General features: G+C 43.0%; 2 protein-coding genes across 6 annotated transcripts in view; both read left to right on the top strand.

Annotated features, from left to right (window-relative positions):
• Positions 1 to 27861, top strand: part of LOC133344908 (uncharacterized) — an 842858-nt gene that overhangs the window by 768212 nt on the left and 46785 nt on the right. The window lies entirely within an intron of this gene.
• On the top strand, positions 10371 to 27545 carry LOC133344907 (ras-related protein Ral-A). Of its 4 annotated transcripts, XM_061555230.1 has the most exons (6): positions 10514 to 10636; positions 14766 to 14885; positions 16063 to 16271; positions 19408 to 19582; positions 20579 to 20702; positions 26601 to 27545. In XM_061555230.1, the coding sequence occupies exons 1-5, from the start codon at positions 10634 to 10636 to the stop codon at positions 20699 to 20701; spliced, it is 630 nt and encodes a 209-aa protein (XP_061411214.1). In that variant the 5' UTR covers positions 10514 to 10633; the 3' UTR covers position 20702; positions 26601 to 27545. The 4 variants fall into 4 exon arrangements, with proteins under 4 accessions (XP_061411215.1, XP_061411216.1, XP_061411214.1 ...); XM_061555231.1 differs by lacking the exons at positions 10514 to 10636; positions 26601 to 27545 and adding an exon at positions 10371 to 10501 and having other exon boundaries at positions 20579 to 23606; XM_061555232.1 differs by lacking the exon at positions 26601 to 27545 and having other exon boundaries at positions 10440 to 10585; positions 20579 to 23606.

Consider the following 27861-nt stretch of genomic DNA (forward strand, 5'->3'; position numbering starts at 1 on the left):
AACGTTGGGTTGCTCGGTCAATGGCCAGGGTCAACGGCGGCGTGGTGTATTCCGCAAATATGCCCGACTGTGAGGGCGGGCACAAGCCGGCGTGAGTAGGTTAAACGTTGAGTTTTATAAGGGCACCACGGGGTGACCAGCCCCTCCCCACCCAGCCCCGCCCCTCCCTCCCTACCCTCCCCACCCAGCCCCTCCCCACCCTCCCCTCCCCACCCAGCCCCTCCCTGCACGACGGACACAATAATCCCCTGTGGGCTGGTGTAACCAGGAGGTTCCTTCCAGTATTATCCCTTCATATCCGTGGTTTTCTGTGGGCGCATAACATGCTAATACTGGTAGTAACCTCCTGGTTACACCAGCCCACAGGGGATTATTTTGTCCATCGTGCAGGGAGGGGCTGGGTGCGGAGGATGGGGCTTGGTGGGGAGGGGCTGAGTGGGGAGTGCGGGGAGGGGCTGGGAGGGGCTGGGTGGGGGGTGGGAGGGGTGGGGATGGGTGGGGAGGGGCTGAGTGGGGAGGGCGGGGAGGGGCTGGGAGGGGCTGGGTGGGGGGTGGGAGGGGTGGGGCTGGGTGGGGAGGGGCTGGGTGGGGAGGGGCTGCTCACCCCGTGGTGCCCTTAACACGTTCCTTCGGAGTTGGTTGGACAGCGCGGCGTTCAGGGGGGGGGGGGGGGGCAGTTGGATGAGTGGGCATGTTTACCCTTCCCCCCCACCCTCCCCGACATCATCAACCAATCGCGGCGTAGCTCGGTGTTCGGTGGGGAGGTGCATGGGTGGGCGGAATTCCGGATATACACGACAGACAGACAAATAATCCCTGGTGGGCAGTGTGGAACCTGTTGTACCTACCTGTATAACACGAGGTAACTCAGACTCACACACACATACACTCACTCTCACACTCTCAGACTCACACACACACTCACTCTCTCAGACTCACACACAAACTCACTCTCACACTCTCAGACTCACACACACTCACACACTCTCAGACTCACACACATACACTCACTCTCTCAGACTCACACACACTCTCACACTCACACACTCACTCTCACACTCTCAGACTCACACACACATACACTCACTCTCAGACTCCCACACACACTCTCACACTCTCAGACTCACACTCAGCGCGGCGTTCGGGGGGGGGGGGCAGTTGGATGAGTAGGTATGTTTACCCCCCCACCCTCCCCGATATCGTCAACCAATCGCGGCGTTGCTTGGTGTTTCGGTGGGGAGGGGATTGCATGAGTGGGCGTGTTTACACCCCACCTCTACCAATGGCGGCCCCGCTCGGCGTTTGTGGAGGGGGAGTTGGATGAGTGGGCGTGTTTACCTCCTCCCCCCCCACCCTCCCCGACATCCTCAACCAATCGTGGCCCTGCTCGGCGGTTGGTGGGGGGGGGCATGGGTGGGCTGCATTCCGATGCACGACAGACAAATAATCCCTGGTGGGCAGTGTGGAACCTGTTGTTCCTACCTGTGTAGGACTTGAAATGTCACGCGCTACGCGTTCTGTTGCTAGGGGAGCGAGCAGCGTACAGTGGGGGCAACTGAGGATACAGTTGTTGTTGTGTGCCATTGAGGGGGAGGTCATTAAGAGATACCACAGGTGTTAAGGGTAACTGAGGATGCAGGCCGGTGATTGGTCAGGAGGGTGAGTGGCTGATGACTGGCGCCGGGCTGACGGCAATAACATGGTCACGTGAGGCTGGGGGCCTGGGGGCGAGTAGCGATGCGGGGGATGAGATAATTAATTGGGGCTGATTGGTTCGGGTATAAATGTACAGCGTAACGGAGAGACGGGAGTCTTGGTTGGTGTTGGAGTTGGAGTGGTTGGTGCCCGGAACAGAGACGGAAGCAGCAGGGAGCTGGAATAGATACGATAAGGGTAGACAGAGAGAATACAGATAGGGTAGCAGTGGATAGAGAGAGTACAGTGTACGGTAGCAGTGGATAGAGAGAATACAGATAGGGTAGCAGTGGACGGAGCGAGTACAGAGTAGGGTAGCAGCGGAGTAACGAGCCTTGGGGGAGAGAGAGCGAGCGAAGTCGCGGAGCGGAGCGAGCGAACGGAGAGACATGGAGTGATGATGATGGAGGGTTGTGCATTGGAGCGAACGGAGAGGCATGGAGTGATGACGAGGAGGAGGTGTGAACTATATGGGTGAATAAAAGAGACGAGAAAGACAAAGAAGCTGTCGCATCAGTACGAGTCCTACACCTGTATCAACATTTAACCTACTCACGCCGGCTTGTGCCCGCCCTCACAGTCGGGCATATTTGCGGAATACACCACGCCGCCGTTGACCCTGGCCATTGACCGAGCAACCCAACGTTACTACCAGCTCCCTCCGCAGGAATGTGTTTATAGCGAGTGGTTTGAAAAAGGATGTACATTCGTTTTATTAGCGTTTTATTCATACCAAAAGAGTCAGCAGCCTTTCACTGTCTGCACTTGCAATATATCCGGGCATACTAGGCAGTCTTAATAATAAAATACAGTATACTAAATGTACACTGTTTTTTGTAGATCCACTGCCTTTCATATTGGTGTGCATTTGTGGGTAGTTGTGGCACATTGGTTTGTACATTTTGCTATGAATCCAGTGACTTATATTTAATTACCGGAAATGGCACGTATGTATATTGAACTTCTTTCGCACCGTATGTAGCTCTGCTAATCAGGTGCGGCACACATCAGAGGCACCTTACTCCGAGTCTCCCCGAGGGCGACACAACCTTTAACGGGTGCCTTGCAAGGCGTGTAACTTGAGATAAGGATTGTGGGATCAGATTTCATGACTTGTGTTCAAGGGCGGTGGCCTCATTCCCCGGGTAGAAAGGGTTCGAGACCCCATGGTCTCAATGAGGAGTGATTTCATCGCTTTGCTCACGTCAGCGAGCCTATGGTTCTCATCTCGATTATCACCGCTCGAAGTCCGGCACCCACCTTGTGAGTAACGCCCTTAATCTAGATTTTAAGTTTTCGTGACTGCAGGGATCCATACTCTTTGGTTCTTTCGGTAAAGTCACGTAGGTATAAAATAAATTAAATCACGACGCTTCGATTGCAACACAAGCAATCATCATCAGGTGGAAAAAACACAGCAATACAATTTTTTTTACCTACGTGACTTTACCGAAAGAACCAAAGAGTATAGTAACGCCCTTCTCTGGAGGGGGGTGAAATGAATGGGTAGAGGTAGGCATTCTACACCTCCACAGTCCCAACGAGTACCAAGGGGTAGCCAACCAAATACAGATGTGAAAAACTGGTTGCCGCAACGCATATTTGTTGCCTACGCATTCTTGATGATGATGTTTATGATGGTGGGGGTTTGTGGATCATCAGTAGCTGCAGCAGCAGAATTATCGTTATATTTATTAAGCATCGCTCATCAGTTTAATTTGCCATTGCCATTATCATATATATTTACCTACATTGATCATGATAAGTATAATCTTCAGAACCACTAATATTTCTTCACATCCAAGTAATTGAATGAATTGCTAAACACCATTTCCAAACAACCTCCCCATACCTTCACAAGCATTGATGTCTTCTGCTGGCCTCCTATGGACTTTTCTGACCCATGTCGAGCCAGCTCCTCCCCTCTGTCTCCTCGCCCCATCCTCCCCCCGTTCGTTTCATCTACAGTACCTCCGATTACCATGGTTGACTGCGTACAGTGCGAAAGAAGATCAATATACATACAGAGGGAAACAATCTTGACTTTTCTTTGAAAAAATAGGTTTCATGCCTGTTTTAGTTATTTTCCCATCCCAATTAATACTGACAATAAAACCGGTGTTAAGATGTTCAAACACCAAATAGAAACACTTTGCAAGGAATCATGTCTGCATTAATTAAGCGTACTTGTGGTAAGTTCATTTTTTTTGACCAGATGAGGACTCAACAAACGGATCGTGTCATATGTAAGAGTGCACTGTCACCAAAATTATAAAAGAAATCACGTAAAAAACGAGCAAAGCAATAAAGTAAATAGAAGTCAGAGGAGGAGGAAAAACAACCAAATAGAAATTACAGCAATCGCTTACAAGAGAAATTGGGAAAACAAAGTTCTCATGGGAAGACAGTGTGAAGCACTTTCATGTGGCATCGTCTTCTCGCAGACTTTAGCTCAAAGTCTTTATTTTAGGTGTCATACTGCGATTTTTATTCATGATATATGTGTATTTTTTTATTTCGCGTGGCCGATGCCATTATGAAATATATAATGGCTACATAACACATTCAGCATTAGCTCTATTGTGAATAATATAATTAACATATTTAGACAGACCAACATGCCTCATCCATTTTTGAGTAGCTCCACATAAAAAAGTAGTATTTTTCACATATCCCCCGCCGAAGAGACTGTATGTCGAATCAGTCCTGCTAAAATTATCCACTCCCAAAAGGCTCTGTGGCTGGCTGTTGAGATGTGTAAACATATTTGAACTTTTTAATGTGGAGGAAAACATTTTTTGCTGGTCTCACGCCACCCCGAATCAACCTTATGCCCTCTGCTGGCCACTCTCACGCACTGCTTATCTTCCCACGGGAGGTCCCCATTTAAATAAACTTTTGGTTTGAGTAAGCAGTATGTTTCTTAATATTTAAAACGTTGCTACATCCATAATATCGATGTTTTAACTCCAACACATCGATGTGTTGTTGATCCCTACAAATATGAACGGAACATTGAAATTGTCCTATCGATGATTTGTGTTCGGTATATTTTTCAGAACCAAAAAAATGTCGATTTTTGTTTCTAAATTTTAAGTTTTCATGAAAAAATGATCACTTCCCAAACTTCGTTGACAGATGTACGTTACTTCATATCTGTAAATTACGAGAAAACACATCACAACAGCAATATTACAGATGCTTAATGATTGTTTCTATTTGGCAAGCTGATGATGCGTCCCTATAGAGTACAAGTGGGGTTTCTACACGAAGTTCCCAGAGGCAGACTTGGCAGTCGTGAACCTTGGTGACTGTATCCTGTTGATGAGTCCTAATATGAGAGCCAAATCAGTTTACAGTTGTCTCTTTGTCTCACTGCCGATTTTGTTTTCTTGATGGTGACTTAAGACGTGACTGCTGTATACTGTAATGCAGTTCTTTGGGAACTGGTGTTTTGCATAACGCTCAAGGCGCGTTTTGTGTGTTATCCGCCTACGATACATCCTGGATTTAACCAGACAGGATTGTATAATGAGCTCACAGATCCTTGAAAGATCTGGACACATTCCCATCAGTGAGCTCCTCCGGCAAGCGAGGCTGCATTGGCTGGGTCATGTAGCCCGCATGCCCAAGCAGCTTTTGTTTGGCCGCATAGAGGGGGCTAAACGGGCTCCACACGGGATAGAGAAGAGATGGAGCTGATGTGGTACAGAAGGATGTAGAGCTGACTGGACTTGCCGATACCAAGTGGTGTTAAGATCGGCCTCTTTTGAGGTTTGTGAAAGACGCTACTGGGGAGTTGGAGGCAGTCGCCCTCCAGCAACAATGCAGGGCAGAGGACACACGCTCACAACAACGAGCGGAGCGCCGGGCGGATAAAACACACCAGTGGGAAGCACAGCTGGTACATCTGCCAGTCATCTCAGTCAGTCAATCCATGGCACCTGGGTATGTTTCGTGACCTGCCAGAGAGCATTCGACGCTTCACGTGGCCTCAAAGTACACCGAGCTTTGTGGCGAACGGCGCTGGTTGTTGTGTGCTCTCGATAGGTTTAAAGTTAATATTCTAGAAAGTGGATGCACAGCCTTGTGCCTTTGTATGTATATTTTGATGTGATATTATAATTCCATGTTTGAGTGTTGATCCTTTAACAACACCCTTGTGTCATTGCATTCTTTTATATCAAATTATGTATTGCTTTTCAACATTACATTGCTCTTTCATGTTGCAAATTATGAAACAAATGTTTTCTTTCCCATGTTTAGTGTATATCGACGTTTGCATTAACACCATTGAGTGTTCAATATATTTATGTTTTTATTTCGACGTCTCATGGCTAAAGCTCATAATGTTATTTTAGCAAGTACTGTATGAGTACTTGCTAAAACAAACGCCAATGGTACTCAATTCAATCAACTTACATCTCAAAGATAAAGATCTCCCGTATAGCCTTCAACAGACTGCGAGAGCAAGTGCTGTTAGCGAGCACCTACGAAGGCCTGGCGCGACACACGAGGGGGTTGGTCGGCCAACACTACACGTGGCCGCCTTTGTCTCCCCAGTGGCGATGTTTACACGCCATACCACTAGGTACTCAATTGAGGCTGAGTCGGCCTAGGGGAGGCCCAGGACCGGTTCAGATCATCATCGTTGGTAGCGCAGCGCACTAAACACTGCGCCACCGTTCCCCCACATCTGACTACCCACACAGCTCACATCCCTCACCAATTCCAACAGTCACCATTCACCACGAAGTGACAGTGACGTTACCACGGCGCCTGTGCCAGGCTAGGTGCACTTTGAGGCCATGTGAAGTGTCGAAGTCTCGCCGACAAGAGGTCTCGGGACAGACCCAGCAGGTGCCATGGGTTGGCTGACTGAGATGACCGGCAGATGCACCACCCTTACTGTGCAAACTTACTGCATTTTAGACGCACGGAAGCTCCGCTCGTTGTTGTGAGCGTCGCTCCTCCTCTGCCCTCAATTGTTGCTGGAGGGCGACTGCCTCCAACTGCCCAGTAGCAGCAGCGTCCTTCACGAGCCTCCTCCACAGATACCGATCTTGACACCGGTGGTAGCAGTCGTTGGTAAGTCCACTCAGCTCCACATCCTTCCATACCGCATCAGCTCCATCTATTCTCCAGCCCGCAACTTCTGTCTGGCTAAACGGGCACGAACACGGGCTGGAGAATAGATGGAGCTGATGCGGTATGGGAGGATGTGGAGCTGAGTGGCATGCGAAGGCTGAGCCTACAGGCGACATGACCCAGCAAACGCAGCATTGCCTGCCGGAGGAGCTCACTGATGAGAATGTGTCCAGATCTTTCAAGGATTTGTGAGCTCCTCACACAATCCAGCCAGGACAGCCTGAATGTTGCTAACCGGCGCAGATGTTTCATTAGAGGGGTCTGTCCACGTTTCACAAGCTTAGAGAAGGGAGGGCATGACTGTGGCCGAGAAGACTCGAAGTTTCATGTGGGACACTTTGTTGATCTTTCATTTGTGGCTAGGTCACTTCTGAAAAATAAGTTAATACCTCAGTGGGCTTTGTCTGGTTGGATGGGGATGGTTTAGTTTTATTTGTATTTGTTTGGGTGATTTGTTTACCTTTCTTGTACTTTGCACTCCTATCGTGTTTTTGTATTGTTTGTTGTTGTAACGATCTTACCCGCCCCTATTGGAAATCTGTGAAAAATAACTTACAGCTCATCGGATTCCTCCAGTATAAATACATGTAGCTTCCACACAGCATTACGCAGCAAATGAAAAGATTATGCCGCGCGACTGATTTGGAGTGAGACCTCTGCTGTCAAACCGGAGCTGGTAATAAGCACACGTGCCCAGCAGTGGCGGCTCGTGACGTTTCCACTCGGTGGGGCTGTTGTGACTTCTAAAAAGATGGTGTTCTAATTAGGAAAAACCTCGTCGTGTTATTGGCCTTCCCGTGAAAGTGATATGACTGTCTTATTTACCAACGGTAGGCAATTATAAACAATACGAAACAACACAGCACTCAAATGCTGTCCCCATGACCCTCAGGTCCACACTACACCACCCCTTTGAGGCCGTCCATAAGTGACGTCACGCGATTTGGGCCGATTTTTGACCCCCCCCCCCCAAACCATATTTCCATTTTGAAAATAAAACATGCTTCAAATCACTTTAAACTAAAACTATTGTCATTGCAGTGCGTATTTAATGTGGCGATGCACTGTTGTAGGAGAAAACATGTATTAAAAAGGAGGCGTTGTAAATTCAGCATAAAATTCACTTGAAAATATTCAACGTCTAACTAAAACTGTAGATGTTCAGAATATTCTATTGAAATATAATATTAGTGTTCAGATTCTTTGGTTCTTTCGTAAAGTCACGTAGAAAGAAAATAAATTAAATAATAGAATATGACGTTTCGATTGCAACAGAAGCAATCATCATCAGGTACGAATGAATGAGAAAAACAACCCTAGTAAACTAAGAAATATAATGCAACACAACACAGAGAGTCGGCTAACATAACAGTTAACACCTTACCTGGTTGATTACGTTCTTCCAAAGAGTGCTAAATTAGAGAGAGACAAAACACAGACACACAGACACAGGCAGAGAGAGACAACACAGAGACACACACATAGGCACACAGAGAAACAACGCCTCTGTGAAACTTTGTAGTAGAACGAAGCAAAATGGAGAGTACAATTATAACAATCACATATTCATTTCACAGAATGAAAAGCCCTGGTAGAATCATTAGTATCAAAATGTTTAATAACAATCATTCAAAAATTTACAAAATGTATGCTCTCCATTCTCCCATGGAGAAGCAAAATGCTCCTTTATGGAATAAATAAAAGGTGACCTTAGTAAATTAAAATAATCAAATAGTTAATAATGAAAATTAATAAAAATTTGTGTTGTTATAACAATTATATTTCATGAATATTTATTTAAAGTAGCGCATTTTGATGTGACGTCACATTTCTCAAGCCCCCCCTCCCCCCTCGTCACACATCGTCACAAATGCCCTCCCCCCCTCCCCCCCCCCTAGGTGCGTGACGTCATTTATGGACGGCCCCTTTGAGACTGCCAAAAGCCGGGAGCATGTAGGCCGTGACCTGCTACATTCGCACAGTTCAACCTCGCGTTGTGACATCGTCTCATTACAGCCATTGGCTCCTTTTTATTACACGCTTTTATTTAACTCATTCTGTCTGTTGTATCCTCAAAAAATCTTCTAACTCAATTTGTATCCACTTCCCAATGTGCTATCGACTGCAAACTTGGTATACTTATGTCATACTGATGACAAGACTGTATTGTATCATTCATATTTAAAAATATATATTTAAAATCATTTTACACGCTTTTTTTTATTTAACTCACTCTGTTATATCCTCAAATCTTGTAACTCAATTTCAACCGTCTTCCCAATGTCGTATCGACTGCAAACTTGGTATAGGTATGTCATACTGATGACAATACTATATTCCATCATAAAACAATTTAAATATATTTTTAAATAATCTTTTTTACGGCTCTAATTGTCCACGTTTACGGCTCTAATTGTCCACGCTCAACTCAGCTTGCCTGTAAATCATCACGGTCCCTTACGTTCCGGCAAGCCTCGGGGAGCCGTGCCCACGTGCGGGAAACTCTTCCACTCTGTCCACAAACTGTCCCATCACCATTCGCACAGCATATTATTTGGGTCTTTCGGTTAAAGCCACGTATAATAAAAAAAAATAAGAATATACATAATCTTCTTGGTTCTTTCGGTAAAATCACGTAGAAGGGAAGTAATAAAATAATAAAAATAAAACATAATAAAATAATTCTCACGACGTTTCGGCCACAACGCAAGCAGCCGTCCTCAGGTGGAGAACAGGTCCGTCAAGTAGACAGAGTCTGAATGGCACGCTCCAGGCTTGGAGCGACTATTTATGCTGGCATGGAGGGGCGAAGAGCGTCTTGACAAAACAATTTGCATATCAAGATGAATTTAGCATATTTATGGGAAATGCAGATATGAGATTAGCACTACTTGTGAAATGTGTAGGAGGTTTGGCGAGGGGTTTAAAGTCATTATGCCCATGCATTATGCAGGATTAGCAGCATCAAAGGGAGGACCTTACTCCCTCCCTTTGATGCTGCTAATCCTGCATAATGCAGCCCTCCCATCCAATCACTCCACGCCCATTTAACCCTCGCACACACTGGCTCCAACCCCCCGACATTCGCCCCTCCCCCTCACACCCACAAGCTCCCCCCCCCCCCACATTCGCCCTCTCACACCCACAAGGTCAGCCCCTCCCCCACATTCGCCCCCCCCCCATGTACCTACAGGCCCCGCCCCTCCATTTCGCTCCTCCCCCTCACACCCAGACGCTCTGCTCCTCCCCATAACCCCCACAAGCTCCGCCCCCTCGCATCCCTCCTCACACTCACAGGCTCCGCCCCCTCACAGGCTCCGCCCCCTCGCATCCTTCCTCACACTCACAGGCTCCGCCCCCTCACAGGCTCCGCCCCCTCGCATCCTTCCTCACACTCACATGCTCCGCCCCCCTCACAGGCTCCGCCCCCTCGCATCCTTCCTCACCCTCACAGGCTCCGCCCCCCTCACAGGCTCCGCCCCCTCGCATCCTTCCTCACACTCACAGGCTCCGCCCCCTCACAGGCTCCGCCCCCTCGTACCCACAAGCCCCGCCCCTTGTCGTTGGCGCCCGCAACCAAGAGGCCTTGCCCGTCGCGCTCGCACTTCGCGGGCCTTTCGTACCCGCAGCGCCTTCTTCTCGATTCGTACCCTTAGCCGTAAGTACTGCTGCTGCTATTCGTACTGCTAGGAGGGAAGCGTGGGAGAGGCGTCGCTGCCCGCGTGCGTACCTACACGCTACAGTACGTACTGTGTAACTCGTCCGTGGACTGCATTGACTGCACGTTGTAATGGTCAGTGATTGTACTGGAATGCCTGCGTTGTTGTGACGATTGCTTGGCTATTTGGAGCACAGTTTATAAAGGGTATTCTGGTACCGTGTTAAGTGATAACACTGTGCAGACTTGGTTTTACTGGCCGTGACCGTACCCTTAACTCGTACATTATGAATGCTGTGCTTATTGTTATGTAATGTGCAATGGCTATCGCTCCTCTAGGAGTATATGTGCTCACCTGTACTGCAATACCTGCATTGTAATGAGCTCCACACCGAGTCGTATATACTCATAACGTTTTTGGGTTTAGATCGCGTTATTTATAGATGTGTCGTAACCCTCCACCACCCGACACGGCCAATCAGTAAAAAAGTGTCACGTTGACAAAAGACAAATAGTTCACTGCTTTAGCCCACCGGTGTGTTGAAGCGTGAAACCACAACATTTACAATGTGCGACGTTTCGCTGGTAATTGCATCCATATATACTGACTGTAAATCTCTATACTGACTCCATACTCGTACACACTTACAGTACTACAGTGCACTATACTCTAATGAATTGTAACTACTCTACAATATTGATTGCTCAATCGTGTACTGTATTGTATGCACTGTATCTTGAACTTATTTTGCACCGGGCGTAGCTAACTCTGCTAATCGGAGGTGCATTGCACTTTTTGCTGAAATATCTGTGATGACCAGTTTCTGCTGCATAAGCTTAATTACCCTAAGCTTAGCAATCAAATATGGGATTGTAATGGCATAGTCGTTTTTGGGCATCTAGCTTCTTGAGATATTTGAGTCTGGATCTTGCGCCTTTGGTTTTTAAGTCTCTGCCCAAGTCGTATGCCCCTCCTGGTGTATTGGTTGTATTGTCTTGGGGGTTTAGAGCCTTGGAGGCTCATGCCCTGAATTTATAGGGTCCCTTGTAGCCTTTGGGTCTTCGGACCTCGTGATTTCTTCTGCCTCAGCGTTTCTGGATCTTCCTGCCCCCAGACGTGATCCACAGGATTAATATAGGAGGTACGGTGCAGTATACAGTATAAGCAATTATCACATTGGCCCAGAGGACCTTCGGACCGATTTACGTTATTTGTGCTACTTTATGTTCATGCACACAAAGTAGGAAAACACAGATCTGTCTGTGATCTTTGAACAAAGAATCGCGAGTGTCGTGAAATTGTTGGTTTTTTTTATTTAACATGTTCATCAATGGGCTCTACGTTAAACTTGAGAATTATAATACAGTATGAATCTAAGACACAATGGCCCATCATTGTTTCTGTTTACACCACTGTATTTCATGTCAATTTTTATGAACACTGCAGTTTCGTACTTTGCATGTGTAGTACAGTGTATGCATATGAATGCAAATAATGATGTCCATTAAAATAAAAAAAATTATCTACCAATAAAGTAGCCTTAATTTAACTGGGAAACATCCCTGAGACCCAAACTTTGTGTACCGTCATCCACTGACCATAATGCAGCCCAGCTGGTTGAGTATCTCGCACACATGGTGCTGTTTGCATGCTCACTAACCACACCTCCAAAGCAGTGTCACAGGTGTGCAGCCTTTTTAACACGTACGGAATATAATTGTGAGGTGAATTAAATCCTTAGAAAACAACTTGGAGACTGCATTTTTCTGCAGTACCTTGTGTGGTTCTGGGGTGGCTTCCATTTCATGATGGAAATTGGATGATCCCATTGCCACAAGGCTTGTACTATAAGTATTTTCACTTCAGTGTTGCTATATTTTTTCCCATTTTCCTGAAGCAGGACACAAGTCTTGTCTGATGGTCAAATGGTTACAGCGTTTTAAGAAATTGTTCCTTCATAGTAAGTAGAATCATTTTGGCACTGTAGTTCTTTTTCAAGGAAGACATGGGAGTAAAAACTGCAGTATGCTACTAACCACTTAAAAAATTACTTTGTCACTGTAAAAAAACCTTTGTAAAAGAAACATTTACCATGTTTATGAGAATGTAAACAGCGCCAAAATCGTAGCCGAACCTTTTTCCGCCTCCTGGGAAGCAAACATGGAAAATATTTAGACTTGTATGTCGTTCTCATCCTGGATACTCAACCCGCATAAGTAAAAAAACAAGTAAAATACCTAAACTTGGTGTTTCTTTTGTAGTAGAGTTATATAAATTTGGTCAGTTCTCGAGGTTCACTGAGCCTTTAATAATGGCGTGGTAATTTCTCATCTCATACTACCGTACTGTAACATTATTTTCCTGTCGTAAAAAAAGGCCGATACAGTTTACTGACTGCACAACATCACTTTCATGTATTGTCTTTTTTTGGGACCTTGGCACATTAAATATCATCATCATTCGGAAGAATAGGTTATTGTGTGCCATTGGCATGGTTCTATAATTCTCTATTTCAAATTATTCATAACTTAATTGTACACAATAGCTCATGTTCGTCTGTGAATCAAGTTGCTCAAGTAATGAGTGTAAATTGATGCTCACCTGGTTTAAGAATATTTATTGGCCAGTGGCAGCGAGTGGTGTGGTTGCGTAAGCCGTGTGTGATAAATTTTGAAATTATTCAGGGTCTTATTTGACGGGCCACATTTTTTACATTGCACAGCAGGAAGAGTAGATGGCATAACCAATGCCTTGTCAGACCGGTTCAAAATATCATGCTGTTACTCAAAGCACCAGGCGCAAAATGACGGTGCATACATACATCAGGGTGTGTCAATAAATTGTCTTTCCCACAGATGTCAATGTGAGCAAACACTGCCTCCTAGTATGTTGCAAAATACAACACTGGTACATGCAACAGATAGTTGCTTAATGACAGGATGTTTGTGATATTCTTCAACTTTCATGGATGTTAATTGTAAAGAGGCTAGATGTGCAAACATCCCTTGTGCAATGTATGTTTATTCTGTGCACAAGCTCTAAGTTATTACATCGTAAGCGTGAATATAGACTTGAACATGCACATGCAGAGTGTTATTTTCAGAAATGACAATATTAGTTTTAAGATATGAACATATTTGCCACTTTTAAAACTTATGTTTATTCCTATATTTGTGAAAAATTATCTACTATTCACGTATATGATAACAAAAATATATAGTTTAAAACATAGTCCCTTATTTATTGTGAAAATTGTTACCCATTACAACTAATTTTCAAGGAGGGTCCTAAATTTGAATATTTCGGCGTTTTTGTGTATTTTGCATGTGGATGGAAACTAAAATACTGACAAAAACATGTTCATAAGAGAATTCTCAATAACAACCTACATAACTTTGTATGTTTTAGGTGAAATGCCAATCATTGCCTTATTTCAATTAGCAGGCTTTTCTTACGGAAATTAAATACTGTATTTGACATGCAATATACTTGAATAACCTGGGTGTATTTTTAAATGAAATCATTGCAATCTAACTCCTTACTCCTGATTGAGCACAATCGTATTCACTTTTTGATGTCCTATCTTGATGATTATCATTATTTTATCAGCTGGGCTGGATCGGTCATTTATAAACATTGGCCTCATAACAGTGAGCATGTGAGTTTACCGTATATTCCAGTTCGGGTCAACTCAGCCCATCATTTCTCCATGGTCAATAACACGTGCACCAGGGTGTGCCACATTGGTAACACTTGAGGCTTCCAGCAAGAAGGGCCTGGGTTAAGTGTCTGACACTGGCGCCTTTCTGCGTGAAATTTGTATGTTCTCACTTCTCTGTTCTGTATGGCTTTCGTCTGGGTTCTCCGCTTTCCTTTCCTACAATGTAACTGATATTGGCGAAATATCCCAATGCTGAAAAATGACCTCCAAACTACTCAATTGGGATTAGACATAGCAACATTGCCTGCTCAGCAACAAAACTTGGCAGAATCCTACTGAAACAGCCTTGAGACTCAGGATTTCCTGGGTAAACAATTGTAACAATCATAATAAGGATCTTCTTGTGAGGCTGCACCACTGGTGGGAAGTCAACGGTGCTCGTCTTGTGGCTATAACCGACCCCACCATGCGAATGTGGGATTTACACCACTGTTTCACGATCCCCTGGTGAAGTTGAGCATGGAGACACTTTTATGTTTAATTTGTTTATTATGTTTCAGTTTGTGAATGCATCACACTGGTGTGCGTGATCGGCGGTGCAGGTCAACATGGCAGCCAACAAGGGCAAAGGCCAGAACTCGCTGGCACTGCACAAGGTGATCATGGTAGGAAGCGGTGGCGTGGGCAAGTCTGCACTCACGCTGCAATTCATGTACGACGAGGTGATGCCCCCATTTACTCTCTTCCATTCATGTATGACTCTAGTGCCGATTAAAATAATATGATGACCCTTTGTAATGTTATGGGCTTCTGGTTGTGTGGCACTGGCAATGTGTCCAACAAAATCAGAAAGTTGCAGATTTAAAGTCATAATATGTGAATATATTCAGATACAATTTTAAATGCTGCTTAACTTTATTTCACTTTTGAGTAAAATGTATTTATTTTATCCAGGCTCTTGCTTGGCTAAATAAAGAATATATATTACAAGAAACATTGTAGTACAGTACTACTTAAATCGTGCTTGACTTGAATGTGTTTGCTTCTCAGTGTTTGCAATATCATGATTTATATGCTGCTGTAACTGAATGTTTCTTACCCACTTCAACAAATAAAATACAATCTAATTGTATGCACAAGTAAATATGGAATGCTTGTAACCCGAATCCTCACACCATTCATGGGGCACATACTTAATTGCTAGTGGTGAAATATTTAATAACTTATGAGTCTTATCACTTCATGATGTAGGGTAGCTTAGTCAGTTGAACACACCTTACAAGAGCATGACTGTGAATTCACAACCTTGTTAGGGTTGACTTAGCCCATTGGGATTTGTAAATAGAGCACCACTTGTTTTATGGCTTCACTGCTTGGAGGAGTGTCAGGAGTGGTTGTCCTAACAGAAACTGGTCCATGAATGTATCGGGTGGTGGCGGGTTTGAAGACACATGTATATATTTATGCGATCTGACCCCAAAAACCTGTATTATGGCAGAAAAAGATAACTAAATGCTCATGAAGCATGTACACACATTTTTGATTATACCTTTATCACTTAAATTACTAATTCGGATTTGTAAAGTATATACATTTTGGCATTTGTCACAAGATACTCTATAAGGATGGGGTTATTTAGAAGGGAGGCGGTTGTGATCATTGAAAGGGGAGGAGTGACTTACAGATTAGTTTTTTTACCCGTGGAGAACGTTTTATTTTTTCGGGATGAAGGAGGTTCATAGTACAGCAAAAGGAGCGAAGAAACTTACGACAGCATGGGCAAGAATTAGCATCGAAAGGCAGAGGAAAACGGAGAAGAGCAACGTATTATCTTGCTTTATGCTGTGCTGGAACCTAGACTTGCCGGCACGAAAACACTCACGTGTGCGAGGTGTGCAGTTTGTGGAGGATTACGAACCCACCAAGGCCGACAGCTACCGCAAGAAGGTGGTGCTGGATGGCGAGGAGGTGCAGATCGACATCCTGGACACGGCTGGGCAGGAGGATTACGCCGCGATCCGAGACAACTACTTCCGCAGCGGCGAGGGCTTCCTGTGCGCCTTCTCCATCTGTGAGCACGAGTCGTTTGCTGGCACCGCTGATCTCCGGTGGGTAGCCCAAATTAAAGCCCCTACCCAACCCCCACACCTCTTTTCCATGTTTTAATGACTGAGCATTGGGTGTTTTTTATATAAGCAACTTTTCAAGCAAAATGTACTTGCCTGTTCAAAGAGTATACTTTATTTTTTTTTATCCAGTCATAACGTAATATATATTAAGATGATGTCTGTGTCTAAGATTTGTTATATTGATGTTCTAGAAGGGCTATGAAGCTACATTTGTATCACACATGGTTGAGTCTGTGCCTAAACCTAGAAACATCTGAACACTAAATCTTGACTTAAAGCTTTCGTGACTGCAGGAATTCATATTCTTTGGGTCTTTCAGTAAAGTCGGTAAAGTCACGTAGCTTGTGTTGTGATCGAAACGTCGTAGTTTTTGGTTTATTTGTATTAATTTGAACCTATCTATATGACTTTACCGAAAGACCCAAATAATCTGAACACTAAGTTCTAGAATTTTAGGCCTCCAAAATGGCACTCCAGAACTTTCTTAATTTCACTCACAGATCAGGTTTAGCCTCAAGTTCGGAATTGGTTTAAGTCATGTACAAAACAATCGCACCTCCGATTAGCACAGTTGGCTACGTACGTTGCGAAAGAAGTTCAACATAAGTACTGTATAAATATATGATCCCTTCATCAGTGAACCAAGTAATTTACCTCGTACGGAGTTTGATGCAGATGCAAATTAAAGTGGGTAAATGCCGACTTTCATTGACAAACGATATCTATTTCCTATTTTAAACTTTAATTGCAGACAATATGTGGATCTATTTCCTTCAGCATCAGGAGTGAGCATGGTCAATACTGTACTGTGTTTTATATAACAAGTTTACACATTGTACTCACTGTAAGCTGTAACTGCGATTAGATTGTACGTGCTGTCACCCCTTGTGCATGATTGCCACACAAACAGTTTCCTGAGCAACACCAAGATACGTTGATACTATTTCACATAGATGTTGTGTAAGGGCATGGTAGGCATGGCGATTCGTTGAGACAACAATGACACCGAATGTCTTCGTATAATAGGGAGGGAGCAAACTCGACTGGTACCGATGCTATTCATTTCTCACAGATCTACACTGAGGCTTTCAAGCCAAGAATTGTCCCTCGTAACTGTTGCTTGACAGTCATTGATTGTTTATGTTGAAGGAGGGCAATGTTAACACTGCCTACAACTGCCTTATCTGTACTAGGGCTGGGAAATTGCTGCAAGAATCATATTCGATTACCAGCATTACACCCTGGATAGTGCCTGTAGGAATCCAGATTCTTCTTTGGGTTATTCCCATGTGCAAATGGACATTTTAATGGGATTCTAACAGGGATTTTACCATGGAAGATGTGTGCAAGAGAGAGATTTTGCTATGATTCTATTGTGTATTTAGCTTAGCAAACGACTGCTTATTTTAGCTAAGTATCGCAAATTCCTGCCTGCCAGAACGGCGATTCTTTCTGATATGCTTCCTTGTTGCTATTGAAATGCAATGTCAATGCATTATTCGCAGAATTGGACCAATTTGACCATGATTCTGACCTGATGTTTGAACAGGAAACGAGTGTGGACCCATGTTGCCTATATGGCCTCATGGAGACAGGTTAAGGCATGTTCCTTACCCAGACCCATACACGAAGCTGCTAAAGATCAGGCTATGCATGGAATGACAGTGTAACGCCAAGCACATGTACATGCTCAAACCATGCAAAAGTTTACCATGAGCCAAACTAAGGTACCTATAGGATTCTTAGAGTTCATTGTTATTCTCTGAAGCTCAAAGAGTCCGACTGTCGATTTCATTTTCTGGAGATTAAAAAGCTCGTATCAAGTGTAGCATAGTTGTGGGAAATTATTTATTTCATAATAAAATATTTATTTTTAGCCAAGAAATAAACATTTCAAGACGTTTATGAAGTTTTTCTTACGATATTTGGCCAATGTATTTGTGAGCTTTATTACATAAGTTGACTGGAGTGTCTGGAAAAACAAATCCCCCAAATATGAGGATGGAACTCTAAGTCCACATATTGATCAGCAGCCTACTTGCTGTACTGGATCTTGGTCACCCCGTTGCTCCAGCAGATGAAAGTCTTGTGCACTATGATTTTAGCACAGTATACCAACCCTGCTTCAGAGTTGCTGGATTACATGCTCCACCACACATTACTACAGTGATATTTTAATAATGGATAAATGTATCTCATCTATAACACCACCTATGGTATTAACATGAGCCAGTGTGTTGAAATCCATAGGCGTTGGCACATTTTTGTTGGAGTTGGTAATCCGCAGATGGTGTTGGTGATATGGATGTCTCAAACTACAAATAGATACTTGTGAAACACACAGTTATTTATTTCAACCCCTGCAAAGCTGTTTGAGTGCCAAAAATATGTAGGTGTGAGCTGAACAGTGTACTCTATGCAGGTTGGCACACGATTTAGTAAATAAAACAAGGCAGCCAGGCAGCATGGATTGAAATGTCTCCTATTGCTCCTTAGGCTCTTTGACAAGGTGCATTTATTTTGCTGATTAGGTTATTCAATGCAAATGCTGCACATGGTCTGTTGTGATTTGGGTAACTTGAAGTGGTCATACAAACACACACGGGGGTTGGTGAAAAGGGATTCTCAAGACCAGTTTCAAATCTGAAAAACAACCGCTGTTGTAATTTCCAAAGTTTAACGCCTCTTTGAACACACTATCAGGCAAATCCACAAGACAGCAGTTCACTTTGGAAATGGCGTACGGGAAGTGTTTTTAAAGAAATACTAAATAGCTACCATTGTCTCTCTGCTCCAATGAGCATGGGATGATGCTCATTTTCAGTGGTGGTCCTGAGCCAGTGGAGGATATTCCACATTCCTATGGTGGGGCCAGTTTGGAGAAATTATCTTAGTGTTAATCTCAAAACCCACTCCTTAAAAAAGTAATTTCCCAGACATCCCAGTGCAAGACTCTCCTAAGAGCGAGTACTAGAACACAGTGAGGCTTTCTATCGATATATGAATAACTGCATTATTATAAACTTGTACACGTACCACCTATCGTGTCAACACTGCCAAGGATCAACCTTCGTATAGAGCTCAAATGCCCGATTTTACGTGCTTGCGGGCGCAGCGAACAGATCCTGCGTGTGAAGGAAGATGACAGCATCCCCTTCCTGCTCGTGGGGAACAAGTCAGACCTGGAGGAGCGGCGGCAGGTGTCCATAGAGGAGGCGCGGGCACGCGCAGACCAGTGGGGCGTTGGCTACGTGGAGACGTCCGCCAAAACTCGCGCTAACGTCGACAAGGTGACTTGGGTACTTGTGTTACGACTTGGTGAGACTAGCAAGAAAGCTGTCTCTGGATAGAAATTGTCGACTGTAACAGAAATAAATTGGTTACTGACGAATACATATTAATCCGTTTACTTAAATTTAGGTAATACAGGCAACCCTGGTACCAGATCATCATATATTGATGTGATATTTATTGATATTGTCCTGATACTATGTATTACTTAAAAAAAAGTATTGCGTATATTGCCTGACTCGTCCATTAATATACAATTCAGTTTTGCATCTTTGTGTATTGATTTAAATGGGGAAACAATAATTAAAAGGAATTTCCTTTCCCAAGGTGTTGCCAAATTTATCCAATTTCATGTCTAATGTAAAAACCAATTTCCAGGCATTGCAATTGCTGAAGTTATCTATTTTGAGATTCACTCCCAATTTATGAAATGGATAGAGATGAGTGTACTATTGCTGCAATGTACCACTCGATGGTAGTTCAGTGTGCTTTGCTGCGTCTTAGCATGAAACAATGCCCTAATCATCTGTGCAGCTTACAACGCAGGTATAATTAATCCTCCAGCACGAGATTGATTGTATTATTTAGGGACACAAGTCCAAATACATGTTTTCGTCTCATTTTCACTATCTCATTTGTATTGTTTCTTTTTTTTGTCTTGTTTATAGAGTTTTACTTACTCCATGAGCAAATATGGAACTGGAGCAAATGATTTTCGTGAATTGTAAACAATCGATTCTCACATGCACAATTCAATGCCTGTTCATTGAGAGGAATCGTGCAATTCTATATATGTATCTTCACGAAGTTCTTACTCAATTATCTGGACTTTACGAGGTTCTTACACGATTAGCTGGCTTACCATTAATAACTACCGTGCTCACTGACCAAGCCCGTTTAAACTGGATTGGTCAGTTTTAGGCGAGACTGCATCACTCGTTTCAAGATCACAGCATCTCGCTCAAATATTTTATGCCTGTTTATCTTCACTTCAGGTGTTCTTTGATCTGATGCGTGAAATCCGGACAAGGAAAATGGAAGACAACAAGGACAATGGGAAGAAAAAGAAAAAGAAGAGTCTTGCCAAGAGAATCCAGGAGCGATGCACTCTGCTGTGAGGTGCTTTTGCCTGCATTAGCATCCCCAAGATGTGACCATGTCTCACCTCATGAAAAAGACAAACACAAAGGTCCACCTTGTGGCCCGCTTACACTGTTTGTGGAAAGTGCTTTAAGTGAGCACCTATTACAGTCGGTACAGCATGCAAAGGGGTGGCGTGGCCATCGCTCAAGGCCAGCCATCTTTGTCTCTCTTGCCCATGTTGACACGCTGCATCAGGTACTCATTTAAGGCTGAGTCGACCTTGGGGAGAGACCCAAGAGCTTTTCAGATATCACTTGCCACTGTTTAGCCATGATCGGGAATTGAACTCAGGTTGCTGAGTTCTGAGCGCAGTGCGCCATCTACTACACCACTGCTCCACCCATTGCACATATACACTTGCTTCTGCCACAGTCATCACATGAAACACTCATATGTTGTCAAGAATTGATGTACCTCTTTTGTTAAATACCTTCGAAGTAACTTTCAACATGTCTTCATCTTAAATGTCATTTTTTTGGGTGGAAGTATACTTCTGTTTCCTTAATCACTGCTCCTTGCACGAATGTGAACATATGTAGGCAACTTTATCCTCCATTTTTGGCTCAAAGTGCTTTGCACCAAAAGTGCCAAATTGCACAGAATTTACACTGCGAGGTGCACATCAAGGTCTCATCACACCGCATGGGCCACAGCGTTTCAACTCGACACATTGGCTCATTTTTTTACCTGCTCACTCACTCAAGGCTTGTCCACCTACTGTATTGACCATCTCGCCTGGGGTCTTTGACCCGACCACCTCACTCTCTTGGGAAGCAAGACTGATTGCCTGACTCAGCTGGGCTTTTCATCCACTTGGCTTACTTGGGTATGGTTTTAGCATCATATTCTCATTGATGTGGGTCTCCTACCTGTATGATCTGCTTGCCTGCCTGTAACACTAGGCCACCTTTAGAGGTGACTTGAAGTTAATTGTTTTTCTTGTTATTTTTCTGTAATTTAGCTTTTGTTTTAGTGCTTTTAATATAGGTAAAAGTGAAGTTTTCAATGGCCATCAATACAGACACATGTATGTCAATGTGCAAACCATAGCACACTTGTGTAAGAAATAAATGTGTAACAAACATTTTCACATAAAACATTTTTACAACATTCAGCCCCATTCCTCACCATTTTCCTCCTCCAACAGAAAGCAATTCAAGCTAACTTTGAAAAGTGTCAGAAAATGAATAACATGCAAATAAAAAAAAATACATATTCACTCTATGACCTAAACACAATTCGTTTTGTGGACTGGATTCATATGGGTGATTGACAGTTTTGCAATTCATATAGATAAGATCGTAAGAAACATACTACATTTTATATGCCTGAATTGGAGGATCAAACTGAATGAGATTGGGAATAATGTACAGATGCCACTATTGAAGGTGCTCTGCATATTCAATGTATAACCCCTCTGTCGGATTGTTACCCTATTTGTTTATCCATTTTGCTGACTTTTTGTTGCAAGCTATTTTCTCTGCGAGTCTTCATTATGGAGATGGTCAAGATGAGTAAAAAGAACATACTTTGAAAATCTGTATTTACCAAGAAGGGTCTCTCTAAGTCTTAAAGGCTCTTGATAAATTAGATTTTTATGTTTTTGTATTAAATCCATAAAGGGAACTTAAAAAATTGTAATATATAACAATGGAGAAAAACGAGCTTACTTCTCCACAATGTGTTCTATACATTTTTTAAAACGTGTTTTTGTTAGTCGTATGGCCTGCTTTGCACATGCAGTTTGCATTTGTCTTTGCAGATATCTATGCTATGGACCCAACTCAATCTTTAACATTTTGGGATTTCGATTTAAAGCTTTCGTGACTGCAGGGATTCATCTTCTTGGTTCTTTCGGTAAAGCCACGTAGAAGGGAAGTAATAAAATAATAAAAATAAAACATAATAAAACAATTCTCACGACGTTTCGGCCACAACGCAAGCAGCCGTCCTCAGGTGAAAACCAGGTCTGTCGAGGCGACAGACGCTGTTGCTTTACCGAAAGAACCAAGAAGATTTTGGGATTTCTTCAGCAGTTTTAACATTATCACACAATTGGACCTGAGGCAGGAGGCAAAAAAGCACACATTCCGATAACCTGACAATGTTGTGGGAAAAAATTACATGACGTGTTTCACGTAGTTGTTGTTTTTTAACCAGGCTAAGACCCCCAGTTTGGTTTACTTGATGACCTTGTTTTATATCAGGATTCAAACAGAATTAACAGCAGTGTTGGCGCACTGCTCTGAAATGGTCATCAGCTGCTGGGCCACTCGGACAACGCTTCAACTAACATTTATGTTCACAATAATCGTACACCCTCCACGCACTTTCACTGATTATACACTGGGCCTTATGCTGAGCTGTGAATATAGGTTCAAGCTAGCTTCTTATATGCTTGAGGCTTGTTGTCGATTAGCAATCACATGTATTATTTTCAGTTTTGTGAAGTTTGGATCAATAATACAATAATTATGTTCCACTTTGGGATGTCCCCTCTGTTGGACAAGTACAACAAATGGAAATAAATTTATGTATAAGTTGAATTATTTGCTCAAAAAGGCCTGCCCTTCGTTATTCAAACATTTGTATTACATATTAAAATATATTTTCACATGCTTAAATAGCTCAGAGTTGTAATTCAGTTGCCACAATTAGTCATTGCTTTGTAGTTTATCGTATTGATTACTCTTTTGTTATTAAATAATTAAATATCCCTGATTTCAGGTAAAACTCATCAGTTTTTATATGAGATTATACTTCCGAAACTATACAGCATGTTAGCTTGGTAGCCAGAAATGTATACTGTACAAACCTGAGTCTTCGCAAACTGCATAAAGTTGCCTCTTAACAAATAAATCAATCCTCAAAGTAACTTGACATCATTGGTAATTGTTTTGTTCAATAGATTTTGCACCCAGAGGCTTGTTTTTAAACACGACATTTCTTCAAGATCCCAGGATTCACCTCTGTGTGCCGCACTTTCATGAGGTTTGCTGGATAAGGACAAATCGGGCGTCCCTCGTGTAATGCCCAATAACCATTGGGGCAATTCGCAGTTGAGCGATTCATCTTTTGGGGACATACTTCATGCTATGCGGTTCACATTTACGCTGTCAAGAAAAAAATGTCAATGATAAAAATGATAAGTAAAAACATTTCTGATGGCGTCACCGTGCTGTGGCAGCGTCCAGTGTCATGGGTTGGCTGTAGCCACCCTAGATTTGCCATTGTGTGCATCATGCGTGCTACCGCAAGCAGCCGACGAAAGCGTTTACGAAGCCCTGCAGTTACACCTCATTAGGTAATCTTTGTAAGTAGTAATCTTTTTAATCTTGACAAAAAAATTGTCATTGAAATCTTAGTTTATTCGTTTTTTTTGTGATGATAACATTATTAAGTTTTACATTTATACGTATTTTGTCAATCCAGGGCTAAAATAATGAAAGTATACCCAATTTGTATTAGGTAGCCCCCCGCCCTTATAACATGCATGTCTATTAGAAAATAGGCTTCATACAGCACGATTCCACTTAAGCACTTTTTTTACGAACGCATGTCACGCGGCATTCGAGAGACACTTGCAATTTCGTCATCCAACCCCACAGACCTGCTGCACACGTACAAGTCTGGATGTAGCAAATGAATGCTTTCCCTTCATGGCAGGCTGCTGTAAATACACATTCCATGTGTGGAGTGTTCACTGGTAAACATCTTAATGATGCTATACCTAATGAAGCGTATGTTTAACCTAAATGAAAAAATCTATCCAAAAACAAATTATACAGAAAGATCATAAAACATGCTTACTGTACTGCCATGTACTTGCCATATTGTAGGCCTAAACGTGTCATGCACATGTGCATGTGTGATCTCACGTGTGCCAGATGAGCCACCTTTCCTAGTATTTAGACTTAAATACTGAAATTGCATTGCAATATCCCATTATAAGAAACAAGGCATTGTACATCTCAATGTGCATCTTGGCTGTAGCTTATTTTGAACTCCCAAGAGCACACACAACCCATACTGCAATTGAGGCCTGGTCAAATGTCCAGTTTTTGACCTTTTTTCCCAGTCCCATCACTGAATAAATGCACAGACTATCTACAGGTGTGCCACAGCCACACCCTCCATCCTTTCCACTAACCCTTGAAACCATACCTTGCCTCAGCACATGTCCGAACATTGGAGAGTGAGGTTTGAAATACTGGTTTCCCATCAACATATATTCAAGAATAGTGGTTCGTAAACACAAATAACCATACTGAACACGATTAATAATCATTGAAATGTATAAAGCGCCCTTAAACAATCGTTCTCAAGGCGCTAGATGAATCGTTATGTTAGGTATTCACCAACATTGCCAATTGTGTCTTATAAAAGTAATTTAAAAGTTGCATTTTATGAACTTGGATTCAACTTTTATTCATGTGACTTATAAGTCACATTTGTTTTCTGTTGTAAATAACGTATAGTTATTTTTTTACACGACAGTAGCATTCTGCCACATGAAATGTGGATTATGGTCTTGATTGCCTGCAGCAAAACTTAGCTTTTCGAGGCACATCTTAAAAACATTTGAGAACAGTTATGTATGTTGAGCTTCTTTTGCACAATACGTAGCCAATCATGCTAATCGGAGGTGCACGGAATGTCAAAACTAAAGACAAAAGGCAGTTCTAAGGTTAATACTGGTAGGAACTACTTGGTTCCACCAGCCCACAGGGGATTATTGTGTCCGTCTGTCCGTCTTGCTTCCAAAAATGGGAGGGGTGGGGAGGGGCTGGGTGGGGCTGGGTGGGGAGGGTGGGGCTGGGTGGGGAGGGGCAGGGTGGGGAGGGTGGGGCTGGGTGGGGGGTGGGAGAGGTGGGGCTGGGTAGGGAGGGGCTGCTCACCCCGTGGTGCCCTTATAAAACTCAACGTTTAACCTACTCACGCCGGCTTGTGCCCGCCTTCGCAGTCGGGTATATTTGCGGAATACACCAACGTTCCTACCAGCTCCCTCCGCAGGAATGTGTTTAGATACATCGGTATGTAAGGCTGCAAAATAGGTAGGTTGATGAATATTTACATATTTTCACGTTACTTTTTAGGTTAGATAAATCACCAACAGGCTGTGTCTTGGTGAAAAATACATCAGCATAATTAAATGGTATTGTAGTATAGCTTCCTTAACACGGGGACAATCATTCTGATTGGTTCCGTGTCATTCTGAACCGACTTAATCAGATCTAACCATCTTGTTTAAATAACCTAAAAGAATGCACCACCCAATTCTGGTCTCGTAGGAAATAAGCCTCACCCAAATATTGTTACTTTGGGGTAGCTCATTTCTCACCAAACCTCAGGGTTTGGAGGACATAAAGATAAATTATGTTATTGAGCTAGTTTTGTTACTGCCAAGGCTGACCCAAACTTGCTTTCTTTTTCTAACAATTGTTCACAACTAAGTGTATATACAGGGTGCATCAAAAACATATTAACATTTCTGAGAATTTGCAACAACACCACAAGAAATGTGCCTCCAGGCTCTAGAGACCACCTGGAGAAGATTCCAGGAATGTGTTGACAATGATGGCGAACAAGTGGAGACTTTGTTATCATGTTACATTGTAATATTCGTTAGCTTTCCATTAAAGACGATAGACCCATATAAGTGTTAATATTTTTTTAAGCACCCTGTATTATATGAAAGCAGTTCTAAACTGTATTGCTTACTTTTTTTGATGAACTGAGAATTTGTTTAGAATACACTTCCAAGTGTAAATGTTTTTTGTCCCTTGATAAACTTGCCAGCAACTTGTTGCATTGGCATGCGTGCTCCCCCATCATGTATTGCCAGTGAAGTCGCGTTCCTTTTTCTCTCCACAGTGTGCAAGAGAATGAATGTGCCCTTGATCACGATTTCTTTCGTTGGACGACACTGGTGGAATTTCTAAGGCTGTGGTTTTCGCTCCAGTTGAAATTAAATCTGTTGGCAAGATTTACACGGTCTGTCAGTTATGACACAACTAACAAAATGTCATAACTGTTAAATTTGGTAGTCCATTGGATGGCATCAGGAGTTGGTAGCATTCGTGTTGCTTGTGCAAGAGTATCCTGAGCAGTGGTCGGCTATTTGATGAACAGATTGCACTTCATCACATTCACAATAGGATGACTTTCATGTTCTATATGCGAAGGAAATAACCGCACATTCGAACACGATTAAGTGCATCCCATTGTCTTATATACAGGCTGAAGCCAGGTAATAACTCCTGCGTCAGATCTTTGATGATATTTGTTTGGAAGGTTGCAGGTCATCCAGCTTTCACGCCACCGATCGCTGGCGCCCTTCTCTCCGCATGAGTCCAAAAAGATTTGTGGAACCTCAGCCAGGTTGGCGGCGCAGATATGACATCCTGGAGTATTGGTAGTTGTGGGTCGCCCAGTAAATCAGGAACACGCAAGATAATATGTATTCACATATTTACAATTTTTTTTTAAATATGCCATGGCTGTATCACAAAATAGCAGTTTAAATGATGGTGAAGGTGTGTATTGCCTCTGCAAAGTATATGCTTTGACTGTTTTTGCTCAGATACAGAACTGCAAAGCCGTTACTGTGGCTAAATGCCTGCTTGCAAGTACTGTCTATTGATGCAGTTTCGAAATGAGTACAGCGTTAACACTGTGAGCTTGTAATTATGGGTTTGCAAATGTGAATGCCTTCCAGGCTTGGCTTACAACACCACATCGCATTTCTCGACATATATACTGTTGGTATGTGTATAGTGTGTTTTCTAATGCTTAATAAATGTTGCTCACCAGATATAACATTTACTACTTGTACTCGTTGATTGACAGTGCATTGACATGTAATGTAATTCTCAAACCCAATTCAAAGGTAATGTGTGTCGATGTAACACTGGGTTTCTTTGTGGGTTTTTTTGGGCATTTAATGATAGTGGATGTCAGGCTGGGTTCTGCAGCATCATTTCATGTTCAAATTAAATGTCTTTGCTTTTGATACTGCATTGATATTCATAGTGGAAAAGATTAATTTATTATGAGAATCCATATTAGTGTTAAAGAGTTTGGTAGAAGCATGCTACTGTGTGTTTTTTCGCGAATGTGTTGTGTAGCTTTCCGA

This window comes from Lethenteron reissneri, chromosome 20, assembly GCF_015708825.2.
Source record: "Lethenteron reissneri isolate LAM-NWPU_2019-01 chromosome 20, ASM1570882v1, whole genome shotgun sequence".
Taxonomy (NCBI): domain Eukaryota; kingdom Metazoa; phylum Chordata; class Hyperoartia; order Petromyzontiformes; family Petromyzontidae; genus Lethenteron; species Lethenteron reissneri.